Here is a 14,649-nt window from a genome sequence, read left to right as displayed (position 1 = left end):
CGTTTATTGCACACAGGTAAAACAAGTACGGTGGGTTCGGTGACACAGGCTATCGTGTGAAAGAAGGCAGAAACGAGAGTAAAACCTTAAAGAGAAATGTTCCGATGTTTTTGATGTTCTTTTATGTTACGTCAGTGGTGGGAAAGAGCCGAAAGATAGGGTGTTCAGATGAAAAGAGATTTTTTCCTTTCTAAGGGATAGTGACGTTATATCAGTAGGCGCCTCTGGTTGCTCAAGCAAACCGGATTCCGTTTTTCATGGCCAGAAAAATAATACTTGGAGATTGGCAATTGCTTCAGGGTGAGCAGAAATGGGCATACAAAAAAATAGTGCTGTTGTTCGGTGAGACCACATGTTTTCATATAGTGAGGTTACTCTTTTGAATTGTCGCTACAGCTGATTTTTCATATATAAGTCTACGTTAAAACAAGGTTGGTATTGTAAACAAGCGTCTGCAATTTTCAAAACTTCTTTTGCCTCCCTGTTCTTGGCCTCGATGGCAAAGCAAAAAGTTTCAACTACGAAAGATGAAGAAAAGCGGCAACAAAAGCCAAAAGCGATGCATTTTCCACAAAAGATAACTGTCAATTGAAAACCGTGAAACGATGTGGCACACTCGAAACCAATCAGCGGCACCAACTGACTTTTTTACGACACTCTCTGAGGGCCGCCAGAATAGAAGCTGCTGCCTCCTAGTAAAATATGTGTGTTCAGTGGGAAAACAGGCACGTTGGCATCTCAGTAAACAGTAACTCGCAACCAATAAATATATTATGGAGTGCTTGAAAAAACATAAGTTAGATTCTCGGTGATAATTGACGGTCACTGAAGCACGCAGCATAACGTGCTCACTTCGATGTACATCATACTGTTTGTGAGGTCAATTGAGCGTCCTGTACCTGCGTTCAGTTCAATTTTTCAAACAAAAACACAGTAAAGCGTGCATCAGTCTTCACACAATTCATTGTAAATCTCATGAATAGTTGCTTCTTCCTTCGATGTGCAATAAATAGTTTTTTTTCATCGTGTTGCTCGTTTCGCTGCTCCTTAGGCCAAGCGCAGAAGGATAGCAAGTATCCGAAATGTGAAAAAAGCAAACATTTATATGCCGCAAAGCGCCCGACGTGCTTTATTGCAAATTCACCGGCATTCATTCGTGAAGAAAAAAGTGCAAACAGCAATTATCGACTATCACAAAGCCATCAATATGAAAAAAAGGGTCGTCACTCGCTACTCTTTTTGGTCACCTACAAAAAAAAGGCAGCGAACAGGTAATTCATCTTAAAGCAGCATCGCTTATTTGAACAAAATGCCACGTTTTCTTTGTGTGTGTGTGTGTGTGTGCGATGGCTCATAAGTCGATCTTCCCAGAGCAACAGAACCTCACGGCTCGAGCTGCCTGCCTCTGAAGTCAACAAAGAAATCAAACTTCTACCTTCGGGGTAGTACTTCTGCAGTGCAAGGACTCACAGAGAATCCGCGATCACAGAACAACTGCTACCCGGCACGTCCAGCGCCACAGATATCATGCGCTCTGTCTTCAAACAAAAACACGCATATCACTGCCAGAAAACTTTGCATCTTTTAGCCCACAATACATTATCTTGTGGTTATTAGGCTGCACCTAGTCTCTCCTTGACAAATTGCTCAGCAGTAAACTATTTTCTGCTTTTCAACTTGCCCATTCTGGCGCAGAGCATGCGCTGAACACCACTCGGCCAGGCCTGTCACAGGCCTCACATCGCGTGGTGAGAAGCAGCCCTAGACACGCCTCACCGCCGCTCCCGCATCATGCCGGTCGCCGCCTGGTGCATCCTCCCCTCGGGGTGCCTCAGGCCTCCCCCACACCGCTGTAGGCAGCGCGAGGGCCGGGGGTGGGATATGCGCTCGCGTCACGCTGACGCTCTGCCTGTCACGTGGATGGCACAGACGTGTACGCTGACCCACTGTCGCAGGTCGCTCCAACGCAACGCCATCCAGGGCCTGGCCGTGTCACCACCAGAGGTGGTTCTGCATCCGGCAGGGGATAGGGCTGGGGAGGGCTGCTTGGCTTCACCACACAGTGCGTGGGTAGTGGACCCTGAGATACGGCGCACTGAGCGGGGTCCACACGTCGTCATGGATGCAGTGGATCACACAGAAAAGAAAAACTTAGGTGAAGTGCGTGTAAACGAGCTTTGTTTTCAACCTTGATGTTTTCAAGCAAAAGAATATCACGGAAAAGGAAACAACTATTTTCAAGGATTGTATTTCAAAAAGAAACGTTTTTCGACTCCTTTACTCGAAAGGTTTGCTCAGTTTCTCACTATTGAAAAAGGCGGAAAACCAGACACGATTGATAGAAGACTTTCTCGTATTTCCAGTCATGAAACTTTCAAATGTTGGTGACCGCGCTGCAAGGTGCAGCTGCTTGACAAAATTCAATAAAAAAAAGACAATTAGTAAACACAACGTTGATCACTTAACGGGGAGCGCATCGTGTAATATGATAAAGGTGGAAAAAGAAATCCTATATATTGATCGATTTGAACAAGTTAAACGGTAGTAGCTTGCAGCACAAGACCTTAGCAACGAAAAAGCACTTACGATCGAGCTTAAACTCAAAGTCTGTGGAATTCAAGTCTTGTTTCTACACCCTGGAAAAATGATGTCAGTCAACAATCCGAAAACTTTCGGGAAAAGATCAAGTAACTCACGATCACCGGCAAAACGCTGAAGAATAGCGAGCAAAACAATCCGCAGCGAGCTTTCACAGCGCCACATAAAATATTGAAAACTCTTTTCGAGAAGTCATGCTTTGAATGCAATCCGAAAACGACTCATAGTTATATCTACTGCGAAAAAAAAAAACGTCGCGTGCTCTTTGAATTGCAAAATAGGAGCTGAGATCTTCTTTGTTTCACAACTATGATCCTCCTGTTGTCCTTGTCTGCGAGGGCCAGAGAATGTGACGCAAAAGACCAAAATGATGAATACACCCAACTATTGGATGAGAGCACGAAAGTGTGCGAACACAAGTACAAGCAAATCGGAACGTACTACGCCCAGCCTTCGTGTTTGCCTTACAAGGAGCACTCCACACAAGAAACAATTGATGACGCAGACTGAAGATGTTTTGGGTCGACTGTTTTTCTATGAATACTATCTATTGTAGACGCAGTCCCGCCGTATCCACAAGTGGACCTCACTGTCAAACGCGCATCTGTCTTTTTTCCGTCCGCGCGCTTTACTTCCTGTATTTCTCAAGTATAGCAATAGCGAACAAACACCTACTCAAGACTCAGGAAAAAGCGACTCTCGAGAGAGTTGTTTCGATAAACAACTCTCTTTCTCATTAACCCTGTTCTTCGAACTGAATCGCTTTTTTATTTTGAGCCAGTCGGCGCCAGCTCAAAACTTTGAGCGATCATAATGAAAAATAGCTGCCTTACACACAGCTGATAAAAAATGCGGTTGTTAATCTACACTGCAGCACTGTGGACGAATACCCGCAGAGCACACAGCATACGCAACATATACATATATATATATATATATATGCTTCCGTCCAGCCACCGCATTGCTCCGTGGAAACTTTTGCGCTTCAGTACAATCACCACGTGAAACTTTTTCTGCGAAAAAAAAAAGACCTGCACAGGCAGTTGAAGGGAAAGAGATTCTCCTTTCCCAACACGTGGGCTACTAAGTTACATTGCTATCCAGGCTTCACGCCTAAAATTACAACTCACGCATTCAGCATCCCAGACCCTCTCACTGTTCCCGATTGAATCAGCCCTTCACAACAGCCCGCAGACATGACTTTCATCGCGGCGGTGAGACCACGGCATACCTCTCTGCGTTGCCCTCCCCCCCCCCATACACACACACACACCACAACCACCTCCAGCCCCTCCGTCGGCCTGATCCCCACTTCACACAAACCATCCGTCTTTTCAACCCCAAGTGACAAGACCGTGCAGCAAGAGGTCTCCCAAGAAACAGCTTTACTTAAGGCCCTTTCTCCGACCGACGCCTTCGGGGCCAGCACACGTGCAGCAGCGCCCCGCTAGATTCACCTCGCCTTCCTCTCCCGCATGGAAAACATCCGTCGCAAAAAACAACTCCGCAGCCTTCACTTGGCTGCATTTTCTTCCAGGCTCGCACAACCCATGAAGGGGAAAACTTTCAAACCGCCACAACAAACCACACTACCCGCAGCACTTGGGGCCCCCCACTGCAACCACCGACCCCCGGCCAGGGCGAAAGAGAAACTTACCCACTTACTGCCGAAAGTCAAGCCCATGTATTCCTACTGTTATCAGCCGTCAGGTCCTGGATGGCGTTGCGTTGGAGCGACCCGCGACAGTGGGTCAGCGTACACGTCTGCGCCACCCACGTGACAGGCAGAGCGTCAGCGTGACGCGAGCGCGTATCCCACCCCCGGCCCTCGCGCTGCCTACAGCGGTGTGAGGGAGGCCTGAGGCACCCCGAGGGGAGGATGCACCAGGCGGCGACCGGCATGATGCGGGAGCGGCGGTGAGGCGACCTGCGGAGCGAGAGGTGTGTGGGCAGAGTTCGAGGCGGGGGGCCGTGCCCTCCGACGACTGAGTCGGCGCAGCACCCTAGCGCGTGCCCACCCCTGCTTCGCGCCACGCGATCTGGGGCTTGCGAAAGGCCCGGCCGAGCGTTCAGCGCATGCTCTGCGGCAAAATGAACATGGAGGCAAAAAGCTAATCAGGGCACTTCCCTTGGTGGAAAAGGCCGTTTAAGTCTATCTAGTTGGCGAAAAAGGGCAGCCAAAAAGTGAGGAGAAACACCCAAAATTACAGAATTTTTCAACTTTGCTACAAATGCTTCTATGCCAAAACTATGATGCAGCAAGTTGTCACAAATCCGTCTGAAGAACTGTTCTCCAGAGAAAACTGCGAAATTTATCGCATTCATTCTGCTTTGAATTATGGAGACGACTGACCATTTTGTCTGCCCAGGGAAGCCGCGAGTTGTCCACATATCAAAGAACAAAACGATTCAGCATTTTAATCGATTCGGTTCGAGATCTGCGGCCCCATAGAGCCGATGCGCGAAAAAAAATGCCGAATCTGAGAAGTTTTCGGTGTGGGACAAAACCGTTCCTGTGGCGCACGGGGGTTTGACGCGGCAAACTGTCATTCCCACAGCTCCCGCTGAAGATGCAGAAAAGCATTACACAGGACCTCTGCATTATAAAAGGCGAAAAAAGGAGTCACGGTAATGTGCCTGCACTACCCTTTTCGGAAAGCAAAAAAAAATTCACATATGCAACGATTTTACTTTGAAAAAGTGCGAAGTCCCGGCGTAATCTTTGCAATTGGTGCGAATATGCGTCAACATGAAAAACAACCATTGTTCAGCACATTTTTTTACAGCCCCAACAACCAAAAGAAAGGCCAGAAACGAACCCTCGCCGATGTTTTGGCGCAATGGCTTATTGTTTGTGGTAAAAATTGATGGTCGGGGGCACCGAGCGAGAAAGAGCCAAAATCGACCCCACAGGAAACACTTTTGTGAAAAATATGAGGGTTTTTGGTAGATATCTTGCTTTTGGATGGGAAACTTGACTGCACTGGCCGCTTTGGCGGGTCTTTCCGCATCAGTTGCCAGACCCGGGGTTGCATAAACAAAACGGGAGTGAAAGTGGCGAGATTTGTCGGAAGCAAACCAGCCCACCGGCCTTCCTTATTTCATTTTGACGTTTTTTAGGAGGCACGCGCCGGCCTTCCGCGGCCCCCAAAGGTCTTTATGTAGCGCAACCCCGGGTGTGAAGACCTTTGGTTCAGCTTAACTTCCTCTTCGGGAGGTTGGCGTGAAGAATACCAAAGCTGCTGAATCAGTTTCCCTACAGTTGACGTGGATAACTACAGGCCGTGTTTCACGGTGAAAGATGGCCGCCCTGCGGTGCGCTGGTCTTCGTTTCTTCCCAAATGCCAGGCGATTCTTCATCGGGGGCGTCTGCCACCCATAAGGCGCCAAGCCGCCCCGGCTCTCTCTCTTCATGCCCTGTTTTGCTGCGTAAAGGGCCGGTAAACACACGCCACGGCAAGGCACCAACACAATTGTCTGGGCATCGTCTTTTCGAAAAAGCCGCCGGCCCGTTGGCTGCCCGCCTCTGGCGTTTTCTCTGGTGTTGAACCGCTTTCGGGTGACCCCTGCACCCCCCCTCCCACACCAGCGGGGGGCGGGGGCCGGGGCGCTTACACGTCTCGTTTGCATTTTTTTGACGGCCTGCGCGGAAAAAGCACGGCTGCCGTCGCATGTTACTGCCGCAAAACGCTGCATAGGAACTGGTTTGCCACCGTGGGGGAGATCAACTCAACCCTAAAAGGAGGAAGTGTTTTGCCCTGTGGCAGCCCGGGCGGCTCGGGGTTGGCGGGTGTGGCGGGCCGCTTTCCTTTTGCGAGCGAGATGAGCTGCCTTCCAAAGGTATGCTGGGTTCCCACCTCGTTTTGTAGAGCTTGGGGTTTTGGCGTTGTGAAAACGCTGGCTTTGTGATTTTGAAAGGGGCCGCAAAGCTTCTGGAAACCCTGTCCCCTGGTGCCCGGCGAGTGCCAAGAATTATCTGGGTAGAAAAGATGGGGGAAACCACGTTTTTTTTCCAAGCCAGGGCTACCAGCCAAAGTCTTTAAGACTCCTAATGCCATTGGAAAAAGCCCGCGCTGCTTTGGTTATCTTTTTTTTTCGCCGCTGGGCGGCGGCGGTGTTCGGGGCGTATAAGGGGGGGGGGCGGGTCGGCGCGGGGGGCATGCGCGGGGCGGCGGGGCGGTCGGCAAAAAAGGGGGCCCCTGCCCCTATGCGCTTCCGCCTGCGCAGGGCTCGTGGTTGTCAGTAGGGCCGGCGGTTTGTTTACGGGCTGGTTGGATAGAGGTGGGGCTGTCGCGGTTCAGCGCCGAAAACGTATAGCCGCCCCGGCTTAATTGCGCTGTTTTTGTGCCCACTGTTCCGCGACCACCTTTCGCAATAAGAACGCTGGCTGCGTTTGCGGTTTGGCGCCGGGATGTTGCATCCGGGGACTAAACTTTTCAGGGCGGGGTGGGGGGCCACAGGGCCTCGTTTCGGTACGCCGGCAAGAGCCTCACGGGACAGCGAAGGTTAAATAGCCGCCTGCGTATTCCCAGGCGTTTTCTAACTCTGTTTGTGAATGCTGGGGAACCACAGTGTGCTTTTGAAAGCCCGCAAAGAGCTTCTGACTTTGCTGGAAGCTTTCATGAAAAGGTTTTCGTGGAAAAGCCGGAAAGAGGTCGTTTGCGGGAGGCCCTCCCCCTCGTCAGGGGTTGGCTGGGGCCAGCCGGTGCTTTTGGTGGTGGTGGTGGTGGTGGTGGGGGGGGGGGTGCTTTTGTTTTTGCTGGTGTCGGCGCTTTCGGCTTGGAAGCGCTTCCCATCCTGTACAGGGATCTCCGCATGGGGCTTCTTCCGTGCGGGGCGGTGGCTGTGCTTGCGGCTTGCGGGGTGATGAAAATTTCAGATGATGGGCGGCAACATGGGCGTCGGGGGTGCTCGTAGCTGCCGCGATGGGCTCGTGGAATTCTCCGCGGCCAAAGGGAAAGGGGTCGCAAGCCCACCGCGACGGTAAGGCGCTCGCTGGTCTCTTTCCGGGGGCTTTCCGGTGCTGTTGGTTTTCCGCGTGGGCGACATCGATGGCACAAAAGAAGCTGCTCTGGGTGTTGGGGGCCCATTTTGGTTTTTCTAGCGAGGGTAAAAGGCTTCTGCGCCGGGGCCGCTGTTCGCCTGCCTCTTCGCCCGCTCGAATTCCGAACCCCCGCCGGCTTGGTGCACTCATTGTTATTCAACTCGGGCGCCTTTTGCTGCCATCCGGGGGCTTCCTCTGTTTTGCGCCGTTCTCCTTGACGCCGCCTGGCTCCACCGCGGGTTCTCAGCCGACGCCGCGGAAGGACGTTTGGCGGAGGTGATTCGGAACACCGCTTGCCAAAAAAAGTTTCTTTCAACACCTTAAAGCACGGGTTTTTTTCTTGGATTGCTGCCGGCTGCTGGTTGCGTGGCCGTGGCGCGCTGGCGGAATGCTGCCCGCTATAGAGGGGGGTGGCGGCTGCTTCCAGGCCTTTTCGCGGGCGCCCCCATTTGGCCCGGGCTTGGGCGGTGCGTTTTTTTGTGTCGTGGTTTTTGGGTGGCGGGCTCTTTTCGCGGGGCGTTTTGTCTGGCTGGCTGGTTTCGGGTGTGGGCCGGTGGCGCGCGGGGGTGTTTTGGTCGCGGCGTCCCCGCCCCCCCCCCCTCCCCGGGGGCGGCGGCAAAAACCGCGCCGGGATGCGCGGGTGGGGTGGTGGGGCCACCTTTCCATCGTGGATTCCAACCCCGCCGGGTGCTGCGGCTCGCGTAAGAAAGCGGTGGAAAGTGGATGGCGCACATGCGCCGCACCTGCTGGCGGCGCGTCTGGCCGTTGTATGTCTTCCGGGCGCCCTCTCTGAACATGATCCCGTCGGGAACTCTGCTTCCGTCAAAGGTTGGAGGGGGCGGGAGCGACTCGCATCGACGATGGCGCGCAAAACGAACTTCATGGCTTCGTGGTGCGGATGTGGGTTCGCCCGAGCTTGGTGAAGCACACCCCTCCTGGAAGTCTGCGTTTCAATTTGCAATAAGCTGCAGAGGATACCAACGGCCGGGAGCAACTCTGAGTGCTGCATGGCTGCGCATGTAGCCTGGGCCGATCTCATGGGGAGGCCAACCATGATGTGGTCGGCGCCCTCGGGGAAGACGCGGTAACTAGCATCCATGTACGATATCACGTCCTGGTCCAGTCCCCTTTTGTAGCCGAGCGGATCCAGTACGTCGTCGTCGTCGTACATCATACCGTTGTCCATAGAGATGATCATCTCTGTCATCTTGGCGTCGGCGATGTTCACCTTGCCCTGATAAAACAATTCGCTTTCGTTTCCGCCGAGGCCGTTCTGGAGGTAGGGCGCAGGGTAGCGCTGTGTTGCTCTGCTCGACATGTGGTGCGAGGGAGGTCGTCCCGTAGGAAGGTTCTCCACCGCACCAGTCTCGGAGGAGTGGAAGTAGCTTCGCGCCATCGACCCGCTTTCCGTGTGATAACACTTGGAGAAGCAGCAGCTCTGCATATTCGGCGGCGGAACATCGGTGTAGTTGACCGGACGACAGTAGCCGTGCCGATGGGGGGATAGGGAGCGAGGGCATCTTTGTTGACCTCCATGACATACGCGTACGTCTGCACTGTGTCTTTAATGAACACCGATGCGGCTCCCGGAAACGCCGGTGCGAAGTGCGCAGTGCCCGCCGCCATTGCTGTTGTGAGTGACATCTTCGCCCTCCGTGGTCGGCAACTGGTTGAGTTTTGCGCCGAATTTGCTGTGGAGAAAGTCGGCCAGGTAATGGCCGAGCGAATGAAGCCTAAGCACTTTGCTGGACCGCATCGCCACGGATGAGGTCCGTAAAAAGATTGTTTGCTTTAACTTGCCCATTCTGGCGCAGAGCATGCGCTGAACACCACTCGGCCAGGCCTGTCACAGGCCTCACATCGCGTGGTGAGAAGCAGCCCTAGACACGCCTCACCGCCGCTCCCGCATCATGCCGGTCGCCGCCTGGTGCATCCTCCCCTCGGGGTGCCTCAGGCCTCCCCCACACCGCTGTAGGCAGCGCGAGGGCCGGGGGTGGGATATGCGCTCGCGTCACGCTGACGCTCTGCCTGTCACGTGGATGGCGCAGACGTGTACGCTGACCCACTGTCGCAGGTCGCTCCAACGCAACGCCATCCAGGGCCTGGCCATGTCACCACCAGAGGTGGTTCTGCATCCGGCAGGGGATAGGGCTGGGGAGGGCTGCTTGGCTTCACCACACAGTGCGTGGGTAGTGGACCCTGAGATACGGCGCACTGAGCGGGGTCCACACGTCACCAGGGGGCTGGTACAAAGAGAAGACGAAGTACGTTTTTTATGGTGGTCGACAAAAGAAAACACGATAGAGGGAGGAGTGGGCGAGTGTATGCTGCGCGTGTGCGCAATGCTGATAAGCGAGTTTAACTGCGCATTTGGTGTCGGGACGTAGGGATAAGGGGGAGATTCTGTCGGACAGGTGAGGTGGCAGTGAGAGAGGCACAGAGAGAAGAGTGGAGGTGGCGGTAATGCGTATTGTGAATGTGCGTTTCGTTATTATTGAGAGATGCCAAACCCCTTGCGAATTCCGATGGGCGCTGTTGTGATAGTTGATCTTTCCCGTCGGTCAGGGGAGGAGAGAGAGTGGAGACGTGCATGTGGACGCACACCCCCCCCCCCGCATAGGAAAAGGTCAGGGGTCAGAGAGGGCAAGTGGAAGCTGATAAGAGGCAGCACTGTGGGGCAGCTCATCGTGCACCTCTTTTTGCGGTGAAAAAAAAGCTTGCTGCTGAGCGAGTGGTGCAGACTGAAGCTCCCCCCCCACACTCATCTTCCAGGGCAGGAAGCTTCGCATCCTTGTCATTCGACAATGTGTACATCACAAGGATACTGCAACCACAGGAGAAAGGTATTCGCATGACTGGCACCCCGTACACACATACACATACACACAACTTCACAGCTCTCCTTCGTCCTCGCATGCCGGCGCACCGCTCTCTCCGCGTGACCCCAAGACTGAAAAGGGAACCGCGTAGGAGACCCTGTACCAAAAGAGGGGCGGAAGCAACAGCCCTCCATCCTGCGCCACCCACTCCTGCCTTCCTCTTCCATGAATAAGAAACGGGGCTGCTGCACCACCGACGAGAGACGAGGTGCCGAGAGAAAAAAGTGCACGTGACCGAGCCTGTGTAGGTGTCTGGGGGAGTAGAGGAGAGGGTGAGCGCGCGTCAACCGCCACCACTGCCGCTCCCCCCCCTCGTCCCGCACTTGCACATGTTATGAGTTTTTTTTTTCAGCTTGCTGCTCTTAAGTTTCTGACTTACACACCCCAGAGAAAGCGAAGAAAAGAGGAGAGAGCAGTGCCATCACGCAGTGAGAGGACACGTACTCAAGTATGATAGCACACCAACACTCACCCACACACACCACCCAGACAGAGAGAGGAGAAAACGCATAAAAAATGAAAGCAAAAAGGGCCCTACCGCTGAAGAACACGCGAACAGCAACGGAGTCGTCGGGAGAGCGCGTGCACTCGCACGCGAAGAATGAAGCCAGCGGCCCAGCGTCCGGTAGGTGAGGCGCCGAAGGGGATAGGGATGAGGGGAAGGGGAAGAGTAGGGAAAAAAGACACCGCACGCCTGCGTTGGCCATTTATGTGAGCGCATTCATGTGATATGCGTGGCTGCAGACGCCCCTGGCGTTTTACACATCCGTGGGATCGTTATTGTCCCCACTTTGGTCACCATTGCCACCCTTTTCCACTCCTGTGTTCACCAGGGAAGGTTGCTGAAACAGGCAGACAACAAAGGGAAAAAAAGGTGAGGGACGATGATGCACTGCCCGCCATTGGATTTTGGTACTCGTTCCTGTACACCTCGCTTGCCTCGCAGCGATGTAGAAGAAGAAAGAAACACGCGCCCAGGTGCTGGGTACCGCCGCTGGTGTGCATCGCCCCTTACGCGTCTGAATGAAGAAGGGTCATGCGCGTGTGCACAAACAGCTGATCGGCACTCTGGCCACGAAGAACATTCCCAAATTCCTCCACATCGTTTTTTTTTGTATTTGACTCTTTGGTGCAGCTTGTTCCACACCCTGTTTGACGGTGGGCACCTCAGCGCGCCGTATCTCAGGGTCCAGCAGCTACGGCGTAGGGAGGGTCACAGCGACTCCCGGCAGTGAACACGTCTGCGCCATCCATGTGACAGGCAGAGCTTCAGCGTGACGCGAGCGCATATCCCACCCCCGGCCCTCGCGCTGCCTACAGCGGTGTGGGGGAGGCCTGAGGCACCCCGAGGGGAGGATGCACCAGGCGGCAACCGGCATGATGCGGGAGCGGCGGTGAGGCGACCTGCGGAGCGAGAGGTGTGTGGGTAGAGTCCGAGGCAGGGGGCCGTGCTCTCCGACGACTGAGTCGGCGCAGCACCCTAGCGCGGTGTTAAGTGGGGTAGGACCTCGTAATGTATGGCACAGACATAGACTCACGTCGAAAGAACACATACACACACAAAGCCTTCCCCCATCTCGCTGTCATCATCTTGCGCATGAGCGCCGCTGGCGGTTTGATATGTGAGGTGGTGGAGGGAGAGGGGGCGCGACACCCGCAGAGAAATATACTACGGGGAAAGACGGCGAACAAAAAACAACAATGGCGGGGTGCAAGTACTTCGGCGAGTGTGTGGAGGAGAATGCACCTAAGCGACATGCCGCATCCCAGCATTGCCTCCATTGCACTCCGATTTTCACAAACAAGCGAGAGGAGGGACACCGATTCTCCCTTCACATTTAAGTTGTGATCCACAGACCATCGAAGGCGGCAAACAAAATCTACGCGCGTCATTGAGAGCGTCGCCGCATCGCCATCTCCCATATCCCATGGAGACGAGAGTACACCAGAGAAGAAACCCAACGTCCCCACACCATCATTCTTTCTGTGATGGACAGCTCTCTCCTCTCCTCCCCTTTTTCGCCACACCCACGATTAAGATACAGTACCGCTAGCGCACACATACACGCAGAAAACACTTCAGCTGTGTAGACCCGCACAAGCGAGCAAATAAAGGATAAAGCACACCACGCGCGAAGCGATGGCTTCTTTGTTTTCACTTGGATTTTGGCGCACCACAACATATCAGTGCAGAGGCGAGTGAGCACAATGCAAGGGTACACACCCACACCCACATACATACATACATACACACAAGGATACACCATCGCACGACCTGCGGGAAAGCAGCGGTTGAAGGGTGGTCGTCGCGGAAACCCAACTCCAACTACAATGGTTTCACTTTCGTGTCGAATACGGACCGCTCCTCTTTGTATCACTCGTAGGCGAGCTTCGGGTGTACATGGTATAGAGAAGGTGAACAGAAGGCGCGGCTGTGTGTGCACGTGCATGTACTGTGCTGAGTTTGAAGATGAAGGGGGAACGCAGGTGCACACCACATAAAAGAACGACCCCCGCAGCTGCACGGGCATGCGCTTGTGTGAGCGAGGGCTCTCCACCGGTGAATATACATAGCCTACATAATCGTGTTTGCGATCTACACACACACACACACACACACACACACACACACACAAGCGAACAGAGGTGCAGGCACAAGGAAACAGGAAGGAACAGGTCGTACGCGAGGCGTGTAAACGCAACAGAAGAAAGATGGGAAGTGGATCTTGGCGCCAGAGAGATATGCGCGTGAGTGTGTTATTGCAGGAGAGAACGAAAAAGTAACGTGACGTTCGTGTCCATGCTCGCCCGTGCCCAAGCCCCCCACCCCTACCTCCCCGTTTTTACCAAGCTGATCTCATGGACAGGAAGGGAGGGACAAAGGCAACCAAACGCACATCCAAAGAAGGAAGAGTATAAATAAGCAACACATACACACACAAAGTCCCAACAGGCAATGGAAAATGATCGAGTTTTGTGCTGTGTCATCGAGGAGAGAGCGAAAGGGACGGGGGATGTCTGTGGGCATGGGTGAAAGAGCAAAAGAAGGGCGACATTGGGGTAGTCGTAGGAGTCTTCGCCACAGTTCCTTTTCCCGATACACATGCACCCTCCCCCACCCCCAAAACAACAACAGTCAGTGAGACAGGAAGAAAGCAACAAGCGAAGATGAACTGTCATCCTCGAACGCGTTTCGCAATGCGTCCGAGGAAGGATCGGGAGAGGTCGACAAGGGAGGGGGGGGTCACGCAGTACCTTCTTTTCGTGCTCTCGGTTTACACTGGAAAAGAAGAAGAGAAAGCAAACAGTGCGCACATGTACATGCACACATTCAGCAGAGAGTGGGGCTGAAGGGGTAAGAGAAGTAGGGGAAGGGGAAAGGGGAGGGGTGGTGGTGGTGGTGGTGGCCGGAGGAGCAGGAAAGAAAAGAGTAACGCAGAACCGCAACGGGGATTGTTCCTGCTGCTCGTGCTGCTACTGAGGTAGTTGCGCCGGTGGCTCCGTTGAACACACAGAAAAAAAAGGAAAGAAAAAAAAACAACATGACCAAGCCTGATACAGAGGTGACCCATAGAGAGAGAGAGATACGTGGGCAGCAAAGGCAAGCAGAAAATGCGTGTGCGTTGGTGCACATCTCTGCACGTTGAGACGGCGTTAGACATGCAAGGCACACAAGGCGGTGTGCGCTTTCACGACAGTCGAAAGGTAAGGAGCTTCTACGGAAAAGTGTGTAGTTCCCGCCACACACGAGAGAGAATAAGAGAACATATAACCATACAGAGGGCGGGGTGGGTGGAAGGTGAGGAATGGAAACACGAGAAACGTACTTCAAATAGGCAATTAAAATAAATACTCGCCTCTCCACCCGTTTCACCGCCAAGCAAGAGAGTCCAACAACTTGTGTGCGACTCGATATATATATATATATATGTGTGTGTGTGCTTGCTCCACGGTAAAGATTCGTGGACAGCGAGAGCACCGCGTCAGCATATGCAACTTAAATTGAAAAAAAAAAAGAAACGTGAATCCTCCTCCTCGTCAGTTGGGCATGCGTGTCCACCAGCGTGCTAATCACCCCAGATAGCGTGAAACCAACGGGGCCGACTAGACGGCGTCATTGCGGCTGCC

At 53.5% G+C, this 14,649-nt stretch overlaps 1 protein-coding gene across 1 annotated transcript; it reads right to left on the bottom strand.

The window, feature by feature from the left end:
* Positions 1 to 7,217: 7,217 nt before the first annotated feature.
* Positions 7,218 to 9,086, bottom strand: LINJ_20_1200 (hypothetical protein; the record flags this gene model as incomplete). Its single annotated transcript, XM_001465214.1, has 1 exon — positions 7,218 to 9,086. One exon carries the CDS (start codon positions 9,084 to 9,086, stop codon positions 7,218 to 7,220), a length of 1,869 nt encoding a protein of 622 aa, XP_001465251.1.
* Positions 9,087 to 14,649: the final 5,563 nt, after the last annotated feature.

This window comes from Leishmania infantum, chromosome 20 (genome assembly GCF_000002875.2).
Source record: "Leishmania infantum JPCM5 genome chromosome 20".
Lineage (NCBI taxonomy): Eukaryota > Euglenozoa > Kinetoplastea > Trypanosomatida > Trypanosomatidae > Leishmania > Leishmania infantum.
The sequence above is the reverse complement of the archived record's forward strand: the minus strand, read 5'-3'. Positions and strand labels throughout refer to the sequence as shown.